This window comes from Diospyros lotus, chromosome 3 (assembly GCF_014633365.1).
Source record: "Diospyros lotus cultivar Yz01 chromosome 3, ASM1463336v1, whole genome shotgun sequence".
Classification (NCBI taxonomy): domain Eukaryota; kingdom Viridiplantae; phylum Streptophyta; class Magnoliopsida; order Ericales; family Ebenaceae; genus Diospyros; species Diospyros lotus.
Genome location: NC_068340.1, coordinates 23,145,529 through 23,163,805, shown reverse-complemented (window position 1 = coordinate 23,163,805; position 18,277 = coordinate 23,145,529). Strand labels below are relative to the sequence as shown.

Genomic DNA, 18,277 nt, shown 5'->3' with positions numbered 1-18,277 from the left:
TGGATTAAATAGGTGCATTCATATCGGATTAAAGGGACATGTTTTTGGTTTCTTAAGACACTATATGCTTACCCATGGTATTGGAGAAAGTTACTCAGGCTAAAAGATGTTATGAGGACCCGATTAGGATGGAGGATTGGGGATGATCGTAGTACGTTCCTTTGGCATGATTAGTGGCACCAGTTAGGTATTCTCATCGATCGTTTTTCTTGCCAATTGCCTCGGTAATTGGGTATTCCAATTTAAGCTAAGGTATCGGATTTTATTGAAAATGGCTCTTGGATTTGGCTGGATACTTCATCTTCTACAAACTATGATCTAATTCATAGCCATCTCCCCTATCTTCCTAGAGTTGAGCATAGAGATGAGCCATATTGGCTCTCAGCATCGAATGGACCTTTTTTGTCAGGGAAGCTTTCCAGGACTTCCAAGCTTAGTGCCCTCGAGTCCCCTGGTATAGACTAGTTTGGTATTCAACGGGTACTCCAGCCCATATGTTTATCCACTGGTTGGAGATTCGAGAGCGGTTATCTACACTTGATCGTATTAACTTGTTTTTGTGTTTCTCAAATAGATGCTTTCTTTGTAGGACTGATGTATGTGGAAAGTCATTGCCTTTTTTTTTCTAGTGCTCGTTTTCTCGAGAAATGCTGTCTTTGTTTTGCAAATCCAAGAAATTCAGTTGGCCATAGCATCGATGGGATATGACCCCTAATAGGTGTTCTTTGGGCAGCTACTAGATGGAGTGTGTAACACCCCGTCTTCCCAAAACGAGCATTACCTCGAGATTTCGGGAATATTTTTTTTTTCCAACATCATACACACAACATAAGTCTCTCGATATACATACCCTCATCATAATCATTTCTCGACAATCCCAATTATACCTTCTTAGCATATCAAAATTTAAAAAATTCATAGACTAAGACAGGTATTATCAATCACATCAGCGGAAGCAAGATCGAAACCTCGATGATATATAACTGACAAATTCCTTTTACAATTAAATAACCACATCGATGTTTTACATGAAAATATCAAAATATTACATAACCTCTAAACATCGTAATTATAGACAAAAACCTACGAAAACTAAACATGGCAGCTACATCTCGATGACATCCTTTCCCTTGGCGCCACTGCTTTCACTTGGAATGTTTGAATATTCCAGGGACATAGTCCAAGTTAGATGCTGAATCATCTAAGTGAGAGTTCAAAAACATTTTCATGAATATATGCAAAATCATATATAAATCCGACAAATCATGACATACCCCAACCTAAGAGAATCCCACACAGCATTTAGCCTTAATTGGGGAAACTGCAATCTCTCTAAAGGCGACATGACCACATCGACCCATTGGCAAACCAATCCTGCTTAAGAGGGACAACCTCGACATATGAACTCAGGAATCACCCCATTGTCATTGTTAGGCATTACGCTCCTACTCAAAAGCAATTCCAAAATCCAACGCAACCCTAGCCCCAAGAGTATCACATCAGCACTATACCCGGAATCGACGACACCTCGGTATTAATGCTATTGCTCAAAGGAACCTGGGGTGGTGTCCACTCTCAGCCCCGCCACTTGAGCCAACAACCGGGGTGGTGTCCACTCTCAGCCCCGCCACTTGAGTATCGTAGAGTGAAATCCATCTCAGCCCCCGTCCCAAGTGGGTCACATAGCATTAATCCTTGGCATGTATCCTGAGTGCTGCCACTCGAGGGCTACGTCACAGGATTACAACCCACGTCCCACATGGACAACACATAACATGCCAATGCCGAAAATCATAACATGCATGACATAAAATCAACATCTCAATGTATACAATTTACTATACGAAATTTAATCCAGGAGTAAATAATCATTTGTAAAACCATCAATGAACCTAGCCATGGAGATGAACACTCACAATAAACCATTCACATGCCACAAACAAGTTTTTTCTGGTAGAACCACTCACCTTTAGGAGCAATTCAAATTCTTCTTGAAAAGCGCGGTACGCCTCGATTTGCGTGCCCACCTCGAACTTTGCACGAGTCACCTCACCTTAAGCCGCAAGGTACCCTAATCATCCAATAACCATAAAATATAATTTTTTACTTAATTTTTCACACATTTTCTCATTTTCTCCTATTTTTATCACTAATAATCCAAAATAATTATCTACACAACTATTTTCTCAAATATTTTTACATAAATATACATAAAATAATTTTCTAAGAATTTTGGAAAAAAAAATCAGAAATTACCTATGTGGCACGCGCCCCCACGTGCGAGCGAGTGGGTTGGAGGGTTTGGTTGGCGCGTGACAGTCACGCGCTGGTCATCTTCTTCCTTTTTCCGGTAGCCGGCGATGCTCCGATGCTAGATTTTCCTACACTGATCGAAAGCCCATCTCAATTCGATCCTGATGCCACCGGTTTCAGGCTGAAAGGCCACCTGAAAAAGCCTCCGATTAGGCATTTACAGGCGCGGCGCGGCGATCCGCCTCTCTTTTCCAATCAGCCCTCGAAATACCCTCAAAACACCTCAAAAATTCACCAAACTTACCAGAAATTCTCCCCTCACCTTAAGGATCAAAACCCCCTATTGGCTTCCCTCGATTCGCCCTCAAAACCGAGCAATTTGATGCTCCAAATTCGGCCAAAACCCTTGGCTATTTATAGGCTAAAACCGACCCCCACGTGGCCAATTTTTGGCCAAAAGTTCTCCCCCACGCCTCCTAGACCGTCCTTGGCCATGCCCTGATGAGATTTGCTGCCCAAATCTCTGGATTTTCTAGCCAAATCCGCGGCCAGATTTGCCATGCTTTGGCAGATTTTCAAAAATTGCACTTTAGCCCCTTAAAAACTTTCTTTTGCATTTTGGCCCTTGTCCTCAAACCCCTGATCTTTCTAGTACCATCACTAAGATCCTCAAGATTATTACTTCTCATTTCTCCCTTGAAACTTTCAAAAAATTAACGTTTTGACCTCCCTCGGGCAAATTTAGAAAATTGCACTTAGTCCCGATTGATCGTTTTGACCTTAAATCCACTCGATTTAACCTGGAACCACTTAAGGGTTGTTATATAAATAGAATACTAGTCCTTGACATACTCCATTAACGTTTTGGACGTCATCTATAACAATTCGGTATTATGACCTAATCGACAGCTGTATTTTTGTTGTACTGAAAACTGTTCCCGATCCAATTGCTTTCATCACTAAAAATCATAATTTAAATCACTCATCGGTACTATACCATTTTCCTTGGCTATCTAGAGTTCGGGGTACTTCCTCTAACTAATTTGGTCGTCCAAAACTGCGTTAGTGTACCCTATAGTCTCATTTTTCGGCAAATTCCATTTATGTCCTTCATTAAATACCGTTTATATCCTCAATCCATTCTCGGGTATTACAGAGTGGAAAGAGCCCCTAATAAGTGGCTAATAAAGTGGTGTTGCATGCTATGGTGTATTTTATATGGAAGGAGCGCAACAACAGATGTTATCGAGATCAGAGAAATATGTTCCTTAGTTAGCGCATCAGATATAGTGTGTTGTTTGGACCCGTATGGCGACTGTTTGTTTCAGGTCGTCTTTGGAAAGTCACTCCCTTTGTCACATCTGGAGACTCTTAAGGGCTTAGTCATTTTCCCATGAGGACTTGTTGCTCGCGAGTTTTCTTGGAGGATGGTTGTTTGGATCGTGTGATTTCAAGTTTGGTGCCAATACCTTTTGCGCTCATGCTCTAAAGGGTAGCTCTTTACAGTTTGGATGTATCTGGCATTTGTCTTCTAACCATTATATATATTTTTCTTTATTTTATTTTGGTTTCATTTGATTTGGTCCTGAGGGTGATTACTTTTCTGTTCCCCATGAACTTTTTGTGGTTTAAGTTTTACCCTGGCCTTATCTGTTGTCGCTTTGGTGTTGTTTTTTGATTTATATAATCTGTATTTACAAAAAATAAAATCGAATGTTAAAGTTATTTAGTTTGCACATTTGTGTGGACCCTCCCCCCCCCCCCCCCGGTGCACGTGTATGGAAAATTTATGCCTCTCAGCTCAAAATATTGATTGTTTTGGGCTCTTGGACTTTTAATGGCCTTTACTTATGACACAACAAAATCAAAATGTGATCGATTCTATAACCTATTTAGCAATGTCTACTCAAGCTATGGATTAAAGTCGGTCGCTAATTTTGTCGCTAATTACTTGGTGATGGAATTTTAGGCATTTAGCGACGTATTTTTTCTATAGCTAAAAGCCAATTTTTTGTAGTGATTAATGTAATAGGCTATTACATGTAGCGGGTTGCTTTCTTAATGTTGCAATTTACTTTAGGCCTTTCTTTACTAAGCAAAAGGAAGTGACTCGAGGGTTACTCAACCACTATCACTAGATTGGATTTTGACTTGGATGTGCAAGATACAATTAGTAGTGGGCATCTTGAGGAATGTAAGGATTCAACAGGGTGATTTTGGTATGTCCCTAGTGGTTCACCAATGAGAAAAATTAAATCTAAGTAATATTTTTTGTTTATTGCTCATTTTTATTTATAGTATATTTGTTATTACTAAATTTTGATACAGTCATATTATGTAATTGCTTATTTTTGTTATTTAACTTATTTCCTTTTAGTTGCATGGTGGGAACAATTTAGGAATGACACTTCAAAACTTCAAAAGGTTGCATCTGAGTACTTGGCCAATGTTGTAGTGCGACTGCATACGGAAGGAATTGGAGCATTTTTTAATTTATTCATTCTAAAAGACGAAATAGAGAGCATAAGAGATTGAATGACCTAGTCTTTGTTCGTTATAATCTCAAGCTTTGAGAAAAGTAAAAAAAGAAAAGATCATTGTGCAAAATATATTATTTATTTCTCAATATAATCATAGAAATAACAGTCCAATCTTTTATTTACAGGAATTTGAGTAAAACAAAAGAGTATTTGGATCCCATAAGCATTGAAAATATTGAATTGTTGGATGAATGGATTTCTAAAGAGAGCTTGACTTTCTTGATAGAAAAGATTTGAGTTGGGATACTGTTGAAGCACCGTTTGTTTCATTAAATTTAGAAGATGAAGATGAACCTGTTCCAACTCAAAATTGGGGGGGTTATATGGGTGTTAATATCTTTAGAGATAATACTACATTTAATCCCCCACAAGAACAAGATCCTTATTTTTTTTGTTGGTAGTGACGAATTTTGAGTCAAGACTCAAAGTAACCTATAATATTGTTATGTATTAAAAAATCAATACTGTTATTGGTAATGTTTCTTATTTTTATATTGTCGGTGATCAAGATCTTTATTTTTTATGTTGGAATTTGAGCAAAATAATTCTTGTTTCATTGGTTTAAAAGGTGAAATCGCTCACCCCGGGCGTCCTCCACACCCGGCCCGATAGAACGTGGGAGAGCTTAATCATGGTGACCCAGCCAAACGCAGTGGTTAGACTCGGGCTCACCGCGCACAAGGAGCCCCCCTCACTTTAGAGAGAGGTACTCCCACACTGTCGCTTGCAAGACTCGATCATTGATCTTGGTCTAAGATTCACCACGGAAAGCACTTTGTGCCCCCTTCTTGACCAACTGAGATGCCCATGCGGGCAAATAATTCTTGTTTCATTTGTAGTGCTTGTTGTGGAGTATGGACTCATTTTTTAAATTCATTTGTAGTGTATGTTATGACAAAAGTACTTACCATATTATGTGAACCTGAATTGTAGTGAGGTATTTCACACTTTCACTTTGTACTTTCATTTTAATTTTCAACTTGAATTTTGTGATCTTCTTTTTTATTATTTTAATTTAAATTTTATGATGATGTTATGATTCTTATGAAACTATCATTATAATTTCTTTTCTTTTTCTGAAAATATACTATTTATATATTAACTATTAAGTGTTATATATATATACACATATATATAATTATTCCGATACCAAAATATCTCATTCTAATGAAAAATCTGAAACGGAATTGACAACCTTAGTCTTAATACATTAGAAAGTAGCTAGCAGGGCTTCTGTGCGCAAGATCATTGCCCAGTTTCTCTCAAGTTTTGAATAATTAGTTTTACGTCAAGATCTAGTCTAGCTAATGAAAGAAAGGGCAGGGGGACGGTGGGAGATGCTTACAACTTTGAGAGAGAGAGAGAGAGAGAGAGAGAAAAGAGAACTTTTGAGGTGAAAGAGACGCATATGGGTACGGAGGGAGAGGGTATATCTCCCACAAGGAAAAGTAGACAAATGTGAATGCACTCCCCCTCAATAATTGCCCTTCTTCTAGGGTTTCCATAGACCTTTAACTTATTAGTTTAAGCGTGGTAAATATTGTGATGGGTTTGTTTTCCTATTTTTGTTTAAGTTTCATGGTAAATGGTAAATGGTTGAGCCTAACTTATTTATTTTAGGGTTTATATAAGTTCTTTTTTATTGTTTGTTTATTGGGATCATTGTCTATTATTGGACTATTGTGGTTTGTTTGTCGGTTGTGCCACTCCATTTGGTTCCTTATAATACTAATTAAGTCGTCTTTGCAAAAGCATTTCAGATGATTTTCTTTGCCCTTTGAATGCGGACTCCCTTAACCGCAATGGGGTCTTTTTGATCCCTCCCTTAGACTTCTCTTAACATGATTCCTTATGAATGTGTTTTTTCACCCAATCCGTTCATTCCCTTACCTAATTAAGTGGTGTATTTTTTTGTCTCTTATGTCTATAACCAACAAAAATAGCGAGAGGGTGGGCTAGATCCATACATACACTAGTTAACGTAAAAGCATTAAAATGGATTTTACTTGCAGAAAGAAAAAAAAAAAATGTAAAAGCATTATTGTCATTGCCTTCCAGTACTGTTCAAAGTTTGTGCTGGCATCCCGCCTCACCACATTCGAACTGTTAATCTACACAACCCACTTCCAAATAATGCATTTTAAATTTTAATTGTAAAATTAAGTAGCAATGCTATATTATTTTTCTCATATATAAATAATGTAAACCCTAAACCGTAATATTGATGCTTTTTTTTTTTTTTGCATACAATCTTTACAAATTAAGGGCTATAATATATATAGAGTTGTGATTTAAGTTCAAAAACCAGCTGCTTCTGAATCTCTGCCTAAAAATTATGTAATGTTAATTTCTATTTAAGAATAATGTATTATAATAATTAATTTGCATATTTTTTTTTTATAAATGAAAAGCACTTAATGCACTTCAAATAAATAAAAATTTACTTACTGCTCCAAATCCAGTATTGATTCTCTGTTCAATTATGGGTATTGTTGTATCACTCTTCACCTGCTCCCCCATGAGGTGCCAATGTAAACTGTTTGCCTGAAACTCTCTCTCTCTCGTCTTTTTCAATCTCTTGATAGGGCCCAGCAAGAAAAAAACAGTACGCTTTGCCATGTGATGAATTAGTAAAAAGAGGACCAACTGATCTTGTGCCAGAACTCATATACTTGCTTATTGTCATACACCCAGTTTGGAAGGAACAGTATCAATTCCATTAGTGCCATCAGCTGAAACTAAAGATTATGCTTCATTCAGGCAGTTGCAGTAGTGACAACTATTTCTCCTATGGCAATGAAATTGACTTGTTCAGAATGCCTTGCACAAGACAAGAAGAAGAGCCGCCTCCTATGATGTTTTTGCACTACTCTCCTTCCCCATTTCTGGACATCAGCGATTCGCTGTTGGGTCATCACTTTGTGCCCCAACAAGATAAAGAGATCATAGCTGATGATGAGAATGAGACTATTATGGAAACTTCAAACCAGCAGGCCATTAACAAGAGCGCCGAGGTGGCTAGAAAGGCAGCTGTAAAGAAAAGAGCAAACAACCTTAACCCTAACCCTAGAAAGAGAACTAGAAAGTCTGATCGCCACAGCAAGATTTACACGGCCGGCGGTCTGAGAGATCGGAGAATGAGATTGTCTGTTCAGATTGCCCGGAAGTTCTTTGACCTGCAGGAGATGTTGGGCTTTGATAAAGCAAGCAAAACAATAGATTGGCTCTTCTCCAAATCAAAATCCGCCATCACAGAACTCACTAGGACGCGACCAAATTACTGTTATCATGCCGGTGAGTTCAACAATTTCTCATCAGAAGAGAACCCAAAGGTTGTAACATCGAAAGGTAAGCGAAACAACAGAAAGCCGAGAAAATCAGCATATAATCCTGACGCAAAAGAGTCCAGGGCCAAGGCAAGAGCTAGGGCAAGGGAGAGGACAAGAGAGAAATTGATCATCAGAAGCCTTCAACAAATGAAGCCGATACCCGAATGTGTTGAAGAACCAAGCCCTCGCCGATTAGCCACTGCAGGCATGGCTAAAAGATTTTTGGACATTACAGGCTCTGATATCCAGAGAAACCCTGCAGTTTCAGATGGAGAAATTAATTCCAACAGCTTCCTGGGTATTTTTGGAAATTGGGACATGACAAACTTGTTAGGATTATCAGGTAATTTTCATGAACAAAACCCTATCTCCGCCTCTGATATTTGTTTTCAGTCTCAGTTTAGAGGACAACATTTCTCTTGGCAGGACTCTGGATGGCAATGTTAATTAATCACGGTCCTCAGTTCTCTCATGTGTCTTTAAGTTTCACAAATAGTTTAATTAGACTTTAGTAAATGATGAGGCTCAGCGATGTCATGGCTCCTATCCTTAGATGTTAATTTCTTGTAACCTGGGATTAGCAGGAAAAAAAAAACCCTTATCTTTCCTTCTTTTGGTTTGGTAAAAAACCTTATCTTCTAGTAATACTTTGTATGGGATAGTATTGCAATGACTATATATGTTAATTAGTAATAGAGCTAACTTGAAAAAAATTAAGAGATCATCAAGTTGTTGTAAGATTAGAAAAACCATACAAATGAATTTAAAAGACTCAAGAACCTGACTTGAAGAATTTCATCATTCCACAGAAACTGAGTTATTGGGTTTAAAGGGGAGGATCTGATCAATGGAGAAGAGCAGCGTTGGAAGAAAACGCTGTGGACCAAACATTTGAAGAAAGAACAACGAACGATCTAACGATCTGTATATAGGAATACTGGAAGTCCCAATTCCTATGTGTAATTTGGAGATATATGAAGCTGGATGGATGCGAAAATTAAAAGTAAAGGCTAACTCCCTACAAAATCAGAATATATACCTGGAAAGAATTGGGCAAGCTCTCAAGTAGATTCGGCTCTGAACACAACAGAATGGAAGAGATTATGGACGATCAAAATGGATCAATAAATACAGTACTCCCAGCTACTTAAATTGAATCAAAGAAGACTTAGCTTGCCCGAAAGGGATTGTATCTTCATCAGTAGGCAAGATAATGAAGAACTGCACTACATGTTTTTGTTTTATATCTTCTGCAGTTTGCTGATTAGGGTTGCATGTGAGTAGTAATAATTAATAGTTCTGTTTAATGGCGAATCCCCATCTTCTGGGTATTAGACAGCTGATCACAAAAACATGCTTCTGCTTTATGGAACAGCTGAACAAGATTTAAACGGATACATATTATAGTACTCAAACTAAACTAGAATATGAATGATGTCTAAATATCGAATGCTAAATTTACAGGGACTATCCACTAGCGTTGGAAATCGGTGACTGATGCTTCGACATAACCAATTTCTGCTTACTGACTTTAACATGTAAAAATCCATTTGCATCTCCATTGCATATATATCATCTCTGTTCAACTTGAACTTTGCGTATACTTTGATAATGGTTGTGGGCATTTAGTGTAATTATAATTTGTGTGTTTCATAATCACTTAAACACATAAATAGGATCGTAAAATTGACATGATTTCAAAGTATACACAAAATTCAAGTTATTATCGTAATTTGAAATGCATGTTAAACAGGATGGTAAAAATCCATTTGATTGATGATGAAGATGTCCTAATCTTCTTAGAACGTAATCCGAATTTAATTCACCAGTTTTCGTCTCCTGACCTTAGTTACGAAAATCGTTAGGATGGATTTCTTTTGTTGGTTTTTTGTCAATTTATACAGAGAGAGGTTCGATAATTACTTAATGTAGCGGTTGTAGACAGGGGCAGAGTCAGAAATTTTAGGCAGGTGGGCAAAAATTAAATAGTATAAAAATTTTAAAATAATATAATATTAAAAAAATATATCAATAAATTATACAATCGACGCATTTTCATATTTTTAGTAATGCCGCATAATAATATTATTATCAATTTTATTAAATATCTATTTTCTAATCTACACAACTAAATTATTGTTCGATCATTAATTTCTAATTCGAATGCGTATCCGAGTTTTGATAAACTTCATGACAGATTGTCGTTTAATCATTGATCTCCAATTCAATTAGGTAGTCGAGTCTTGACAAGTTTTATAACAGAAAACATATTTGCTGCCATAGTTTTAAATATGTAATTGACAAAAATGTAACAGAAAATGAAAAAAAAAATAATCCCTGTAATTAAAACACAGTTAAAGAAACGGCCAAGGGAGATTTAACATACCCCCCCCAAAAAGTGGCTCAGATATCCATATATCTTATTTTTAATTTTCGGCCAATACTGAAAAATGCATTGGCAGTCACCATTAGCTACCATGGTGTGTGATTTTCAGCGATCAAAGGTACCCAACACTCTTATTTCCATTCACCAATATACCAAAAAATTAGTAAAATCTAACAACCAAATTTCGTAGGTCCGAGGTTAAACTTCTGGCCAAACCCAATGGCATAAACGCACTAGCAGTCGCCACCGGCCACCGTGGTCGGTGGTTTCTAGCAATCAGAGACAACCACCCGATACCCTTATTTTCATTGACCAGCATATCCAAAATTCAGAATTTTTTAAAAATCAAGGGTGGGCATTAAAAAAAATTTAAAAAATTAAATTATTATATGTAATAGAATTTTTCTTAAAAAATCCAGGGCTCACCCTTGGCTATAGATGGCTTCGCCACTGGTTTTAGGTGATTTCCCATCAAGATAACTGTCGCCATCCACTATCCCATTATCCCACTAATTGGGCCACACAACAGTAATTCATTTCACATTCTCCCACTTGGCTAAAAATTATTAATGCATTTGAGATAATGATTGATGACATAATATTATAACATAACAAATTGATTAGTGTGAGGTATGGTGGTCATGTGCTATTTAATGTAGTACACTTCTTTTCATATATCACAACATCACAACTCATCATAAATATTCCATAATGGTTCACAATAATGTCGGTAAAGACTTTCTTGTTTATTTGAAAACAATATGTACATAAACATGAGAAATAGGAAAAATACGTAATGTATGTCAAAAACACATCATAGAGCTTAGAGTGTCGTCACAAATATTAATCGTCGTCACAAATATTAATCATCATTACAAACAAGACCCATTCTACGAACACATCTTTAAATAACTTTAGTTGTAAACATGCCACAAACTCTGTCTTTATGATTGATGCAACAATGATAGATTGTTTCACACTCTTCCAAGATACTGCTCCTTCTACTAATAAAAACAAATACCCAAATGTGGACTTTTTGTTATCAAGACATCTAAGCAAAATCTAAATATGAGTATCCAACTATAGAGGTGTAAACTTATGAGGTGGGTAGTATCATTTATGAACGTATTCCTATATTAATGTACATGATATAGACTTATATATTATTTTTTACTTTATTTCCATGTTCCTAATGACTTTCTGAGACCTAATGGAGAAAGTTGTTATTATTTGTTTACTTGGAGGACATGTTATTATGGACTACGTACAGTCGCATTCTATAACTTTTATCCTACTCCCAAGCTGAAAAACAATTACATCATCTGGTGACATTTAAGTACAGTACTTGTGTTGTTTTGTTTTTGAGCCATGTAGCATATATATATATATATATATATATTTATAGAGTTGCAATGCTATTATTCAGGGACCCTACTTATTTGACTGTCCCAATTCTCTTGAACCCTAGTTTGTGCTGTTGCCATTGATCTTCTCCCCCAAAGCTTCAATCTACTAAACTGCTCCTTGTTATATGTAGAACTTATCCTTCTCTCAAATCCTTGATTTTGAGCTGTCAACCTCCTAGTAACTTCAATCCCTTACCCCAGCTCTTCTTACCCTCTCTTCTTTACATCTCCCCGGCGCTTAACCCAGTCCATATGTACTGCCATGGTTTCCAACCATGGCATCATCCCATTTGTGCATGACAGCCTCTACTCTAGATCTCCTTATCTGTAACTCTTAAGTCTCTTGGACGCATTACTATATTCCAAAAATTTGAAAATATTTTTTAAATAATTAATTTCATTTTAATTTTTTAATCAATTCTTTTCTTTTTGGCTTAACTAGTGAGTTATTTAACTCACGTCTTAATTATTCATTAGCTTAAGTTCACATAATAGTCATTGAAATAGTCTAACCCTTAATTTATTTTGAATATATTATTATTTTCTTTAAAATCATGATTAATGATAATAATAAGAATTTATCGCACCCAAACATGGTTTAGATCAAACTTTAATAATACTATTAATTTATACATGTTTTATGTCATTATTATATTATTGTGTCAGTTCTTTTGAGTGGAAATGTTTTCTTCGGGTGGAACCAATTTTCACTAGGAGCATTGCTCGAGCAAGTCGGAAGCAAGCGAGAGCATCCACCTAGAGGAACATGATGCTCCGGGTAGAATCCACCCAGAGAAAGAAGAGAAAAAATGAGACATTTCCTCTAGGTGGAATATATTTCCACCTAGATCAATTTTCTCCGGGTGGAATATATTTTCACCTAGAGCAAGAATAATAAGAGATAATTCATTTTCTCTGTGAGAAAATTGACTTAGCAGCATAACTTGCCTATCGTGCAACTAACCGTAAGGCTCACTTTCACCCGAAAGATTTCCTAAGCTATGATAATTCTTCGAGGAGATTCCATCTGAACCCATCCAATAGTTGTTGACCTCATAACTCAACACGTGGTCCATGCGAGATCCTCAAGAACCACGCCTATAAATACCTCATCTCTTATCGAAGAAAGGGATCTTCTTCTTCCACTTTTGGAAAAAACTAACCTCACTCATACTATCACTTACACCACTTAATTATCCCACACACATTCCACCTAGAAGGACCTTATAGTCCACCTGGAACATTTCTCATCACTAATTACTAACTTAAGCATTAAAAAGTCTACGTGGGTGAGAAATCTCCGTGTGCCTTTTAACTCGTTTCCATGTTTGTAGTCCACTTGAAGCGACCGACTTTCCTTCTAGAGTAGTCATTCCTCCTAGAAGACTTTCTCTTCTTAGAGCCTCTCTTCCTCTTGGAGGACCATTTCCTCCTAGAGCCAGCCCTCCTCCTAGCGGACCATTTCCTCCAGAAGCATTCCATCCAAAGCAATTTCATTCCTCCTAGAGCTAACCTTTCCCTTAGAAGAACCTTCTTCCCAGAGTGATCCACCTGACACTCGAAGTACCGTTTGATCGAAGTTGGGTAGACCCTGCATGCCACGTCCTCACATTATAAATTTTTTATTGTTATATTTTAACAATAATAATAATTTGACACCATCTATGAAAAACATGACAAAAATCCAAACACGATGGTGAGAATAACTAGATCAGCTTGCATGGGTAATCCACCCAATCACCCACCAAGAAATACTAGAGTTAAGACTACAGCCACTGAGGAGCATAGCCAGATAGTTCCCCCAGAACCTCAGATTTTGGAAGCTGGTGCAAATGAAAAGATCTACTCTAGGAATGCCACTCTCCCAGAAGGAAACCTAGCCGCCCGAACAAGAAGCATCGAAGTTAGCAAGCCATCTGAACAAAGGGAAGTACCTCCAGAAAAGCCTGGCGGTTCCTTCATACCAGAAGTTATAAGTTATGAGAACCACCCACAAAATCCACATATACTGCACTACCTCTCAGGAGGGAGACTCCACTCTACCGAACCACCACTAGTGATCCCGACACCTCTAGAAAGGAACTCGCTTGGACTGTCTTCAATTCCAAGCAAAAAATCCTGTTGCAGCGGGCTACCCAAGACCTTCAGGGAGCACCCCTCCTACCATTTTGTTGGCAGAATATGAAAGACTCGGGCAAAGTTATTTAAAGAGGAGCAATGATGAACTGAGAAGGGATAATGAGAAAAATGCCCGAGTGATGCGAGGGCTAACCTTCTTACTGCAAGACTTGATGCCCGATGTTGAGTTGTCGCACACTGGGCCTAAACCAGTTGAAGAGAGAAGGCAACCACAACGCTGTGGAAGGCTCAGAGTAAGCTAGCAAGGCACCCAGACAGAAACATCCTTATCCCACACCTGAGTGCCGGCTCAAGGAGATTCACGAACGGAGCAGTGGCGACGTACCAGAAAAGCTGTGATGTACGAGGAAGATAGATGAAATCACCTCGTTAAGGGGGAATGAGAGGTTGAACCGAGCTCTTTGTTCATGCCCACCTGTCACAGAGACTGTCACTTAGGAGCTGCTTAGGGCCACTGATGTTAAGTGGTTGATTCAGGAAGTTTTAGAACAAAAAAAGGTATTGAGAGCCCACCAAGGGGTTTTCTCTCGCTGACGAACTACTCAAGCAGCCCGCCTAACCTGGGCTTAAACTCCCACAGTTGCCAGTATACTTTAGGAGGGAAGACCCCGAACAACACATGCACTGATTTAAAGCCGTTGCCATGCTTCATGGTTGGGATGAAGTTACCAGATGTCGAGCATTTCCCCTCTCTGGCTGACCAAGCCCACTAGTGGTTCACTGAACTATTGGCTAGACATATTAGATCTTTTGGTCAAATAATGAAAAAGGAATTCGTAGAAGCATTCACGGCATATGTAACAAAGAAGAAAGACCCCACCTACTCACTGAGCATTCGGCAAAGACCGGATGAATCTTTGAAGTAGTATATCAAGCAATTCTAGAGCACTACCTTGGAAGTCAAGGATCTTCCAACCAGCCTAGCGGTGGTTGCCATACTTCAGGGAACAACGTTTGCTCCATTGAGAGAATCTCTGCATTTGCTCAGCCATATATCCTCATTAACAGATATGTTCTCCCGGGCAAACCAGTTCATTGTATGGATGGAGATATTGAGTATTTATGAAACAAAGAAAAGGGAAAGGCAAACAAATAAGGGACTCAACAGAGCTGAAAAAGTGGCCCGCCAAAGAGAGGACTACCACAAGCTGCAACTAATTAAGAAACTTCACACCTTTCACTAAGGCAGCTATTCCCTCCTCAATAGCTCACATAGGGCTGATTAACTTCCCCTCTCACCCAAACCAACCACTGGGAAGGGATCTTAATGCTTTCTATAAATTCCATGAATTCCCGGACACACTGGAATCGAACAATGTAGAGAGTTGCGTAACCAGTTTGAACAGTTGATCAGACAGGGTAACCTGTACCGCTTTCTTCTTGACAAACCAAGGCCACAACCCGATAGAAGACAAAGACCGAGACAGGAGAATAGGGGAAGACCTCTCAGACCAAGGCAGGGCAATCAGAGAGGCCGAAATGATCAACACTCCCCAGGGGAAAAGAAGGGGAAGGAGATCAGAGAAGGAATGAGACCGCCGCAGCCCAGCTGGAGATTTATTAGTGGCCCGAAAAGCTTATGCCCGTCAAGCACTGCATGGCTCAAAATCAGTTGATCTGACCAAGAAACTACATTGCTTAGTCATTTTTAGATCTGGTATAACTTCTCCCATGCAAGTAGAATGATCATGAAACCAAGTTTTATAGAAAGTAGGCTTTCTCACCTATCATATTGAATTTTCTCCTAATTTTAAGTGTCATCTGCAACTCCCAATAACCTGTTGAAATGGACTAATGAGCAACAATGTTTTGCTTTTGACCATTCAAACAAGTTTCACGAGAAAATTTATAACTAAATATGAAGAAATCTATTTTTGATTATTCTTGCTCCAAAATTTTAGTAAAACACTTTTTAACATATTTCTTAAGTTTTACTGTAACCAGAAGTTGGACTTCATGCATTGGCCTAAGGTCTTGGGATTACCGGCCTTGCATTAGCCTAAGGTCTTGTCCCTTAGTCTTTATGCCCCGTAGGGGTTTATTTTGTAATATGTGTCAAGAAAAAAAATTCAAAAAGTAGCTACAAGTACATGCATAGTCACTTTCAACATTTCTACAAGTATACAAAGTAACATTCATGCATTTAAATCATCATATCAAATATTAAGAAAAATTTACCTATTCCCCTTCTCTTGATTCGTATTTGAAGAAAACTTATTTTACTTCATAACTCTTTTCTTCTCCTTTAGCCAGGGCCATGCTCTCTTGGATGAGCTTCCTTGCATTTCTATTTCTTTGTTTCAGTCTTTCTTCCCAAGCTTCACACACTAACACTTATATTTTCAAAATGGTGGAAGGTCACTGTTTTTTCTCTTTTATAGCTCAACAAAACTTGGTCAGCCCCTACTCCACACCTTTTTAGACCCAACAACTCACTTTAGCTAGGTAATTGTCAATCAACCCACTTCAACACATTTTTTCTTTGAAAAATTGTCATCAAATAATTCTAGAAAAATCAGTACAATTTAATTATTTTTCTCAAAATTTAGTACTCCAAAATCTTATAAAATTTTACGATATTGTCCTTCCCTTCACTCTCTCATCTTCTAACATGGAGACGGCAACCAGCGACGCTTGATTTGGTTCCTTTTGGTGGTGATTTGGTTTTGTTTTCTATGACCCAGTGAAAGCTTGTTTTGTTTTGTTTTTATTTCTTGTTGGTCGGGCCTATGCCTGTGCTTTGGGATGTCTGTTTCATTTTGCTTTCACCGGGCTGTTTAATTTGTCTGTGCTTAGGTTGGTTAATTTGTGCCGATTTTCCCTTTTGCGCTCCTTGAGTTGTTGGGACTGTTCTTAATTGTCTGTAAAGTGTTCTTCCAGAAAAAAAGAAGAAGAAAAAAAACTAACCAATAGACAATCACAAGCGTATAATAAGTTCAAAGAGTATCAGTAGTTGAAATAAAAAATTAAAGAAAAATGGTTAGGAAGAGATAAGGTGATCAAGGATAGGATATACAGAACGAAGAAGATGATCAAGATAAAAGTAGAGATGGATTAAAGCCTCGGTACCAATTACAATGAGACCATGTGCCTCCGAAGATTAAAAAAACAAAAAAAGAAAACACACACTCATACACCCAATAGTAGCAGCCTTGTAGGACTTTCTTGGAATGAATACTACCCTAATAAGGATGTTAAATGGATGCGCAACAATAATTGGTGCAAGGGCGATGGTATGGTATGGATGGAGACAAAAAGAAGAATAACTGGACAGAAGCAGTCATCCTGTTGATGCAAATCAAATGAAAAGATGGGCCGTCACAGAGAGTTGATGGGAGGATTTGTTGACCAAACATTTTAGGCCGACATATCCATGTGCCAATTAATTTCCAACCCTGTATGTGCGCGGAAAATGCTATCAGTATTAAGTTACATTATACAAATAAAATGAATCATAATACGCGATATCGAGATAACGTGAGGCGATAAGGTGCGTGACTAAAATATCTCATTTAAGGCGATGAGACAGCATGAGCCGATGAAACACAATGAGACAAGGAGGTCAAGCATGAGAGGTATTTTTATTATTTTACATGCATTATATAGCGAAAGATGTAGACCTTGATATACCAATAACATAATTCTATGAGCGCAGCCAATCCGCTGTGAGTGCTCATCAACATCATATTTATAGCTGTATATGTTCAACCTGGTACCTCATTTCCCTTGTCTTAACACACTTTTCTATATAAAAAAAAAACACTAAGACTTCTCTCATCATTTTGCTCCATTTAGCATAATGGAGATTTCATTTCAAACTAATAATCGAATATTATGCCCACCATGAGCCCATTTGGTGGAGATTTTTAAGAACACAAAAGGTGATAATTACACAAAAATCTGATTTTATACCCAAAATATGTAGAAAAATAAATAAATAAATAATATAACAATAATTAATATTTATATACAGAATCACGAAAAACTCGTAGGATGTTCAGTTGTATAAAATGATCTTAACTTTTTTTAGATAATTAGTTCATAATAGAAATTTTTTTGAAATAGATAATGAAGATTTGGAAATGCAAGTTTTTAAAATTGAATTGAGCCCCGTTAACTCTAAATATTAGTTTTCAAAATTCTTCTTATTAATTTAGAGATTTTGAAACATGTTTTTTCCTAAAATTTTTCCAAATCCTTTTCACCTCCTTCTCTAATTCTAGT

The 18,277-nt window shown here is 37.5% G+C and overlaps 1 protein-coding gene across 1 annotated transcript; it reads left to right on the top strand.

The window, feature by feature from the left end:
• The first annotated feature begins 7,394 nt into the window (after positions 1–7,394).
• On the top strand, positions 7,395–8,588 carry LOC127797868 (transcription factor TCP18-like). Its single transcript, XM_052331049.1, has one exon. It carries the CDS (start codon positions 7,541–7,543, stop codon positions 8,567–8,569), a length of 1,029 nt encoding a protein of 342 aa, XP_052187009.1. The 5' UTR covers positions 7,395–7,540; the 3' UTR covers positions 8,570–8,588.
• Positions 8,589–18,277: the final 9,689 nt, after the last annotated feature.

What these genes read in the sequence shown, in the direction of transcription:
- LOC127797868 (XM_052331049.1), top strand. Translation starts at nt 7,541, where the DNA reads ATGCTTCATTCAGGCAGTTGCAGTAGTGACAACTATTTCTCCTATGGC.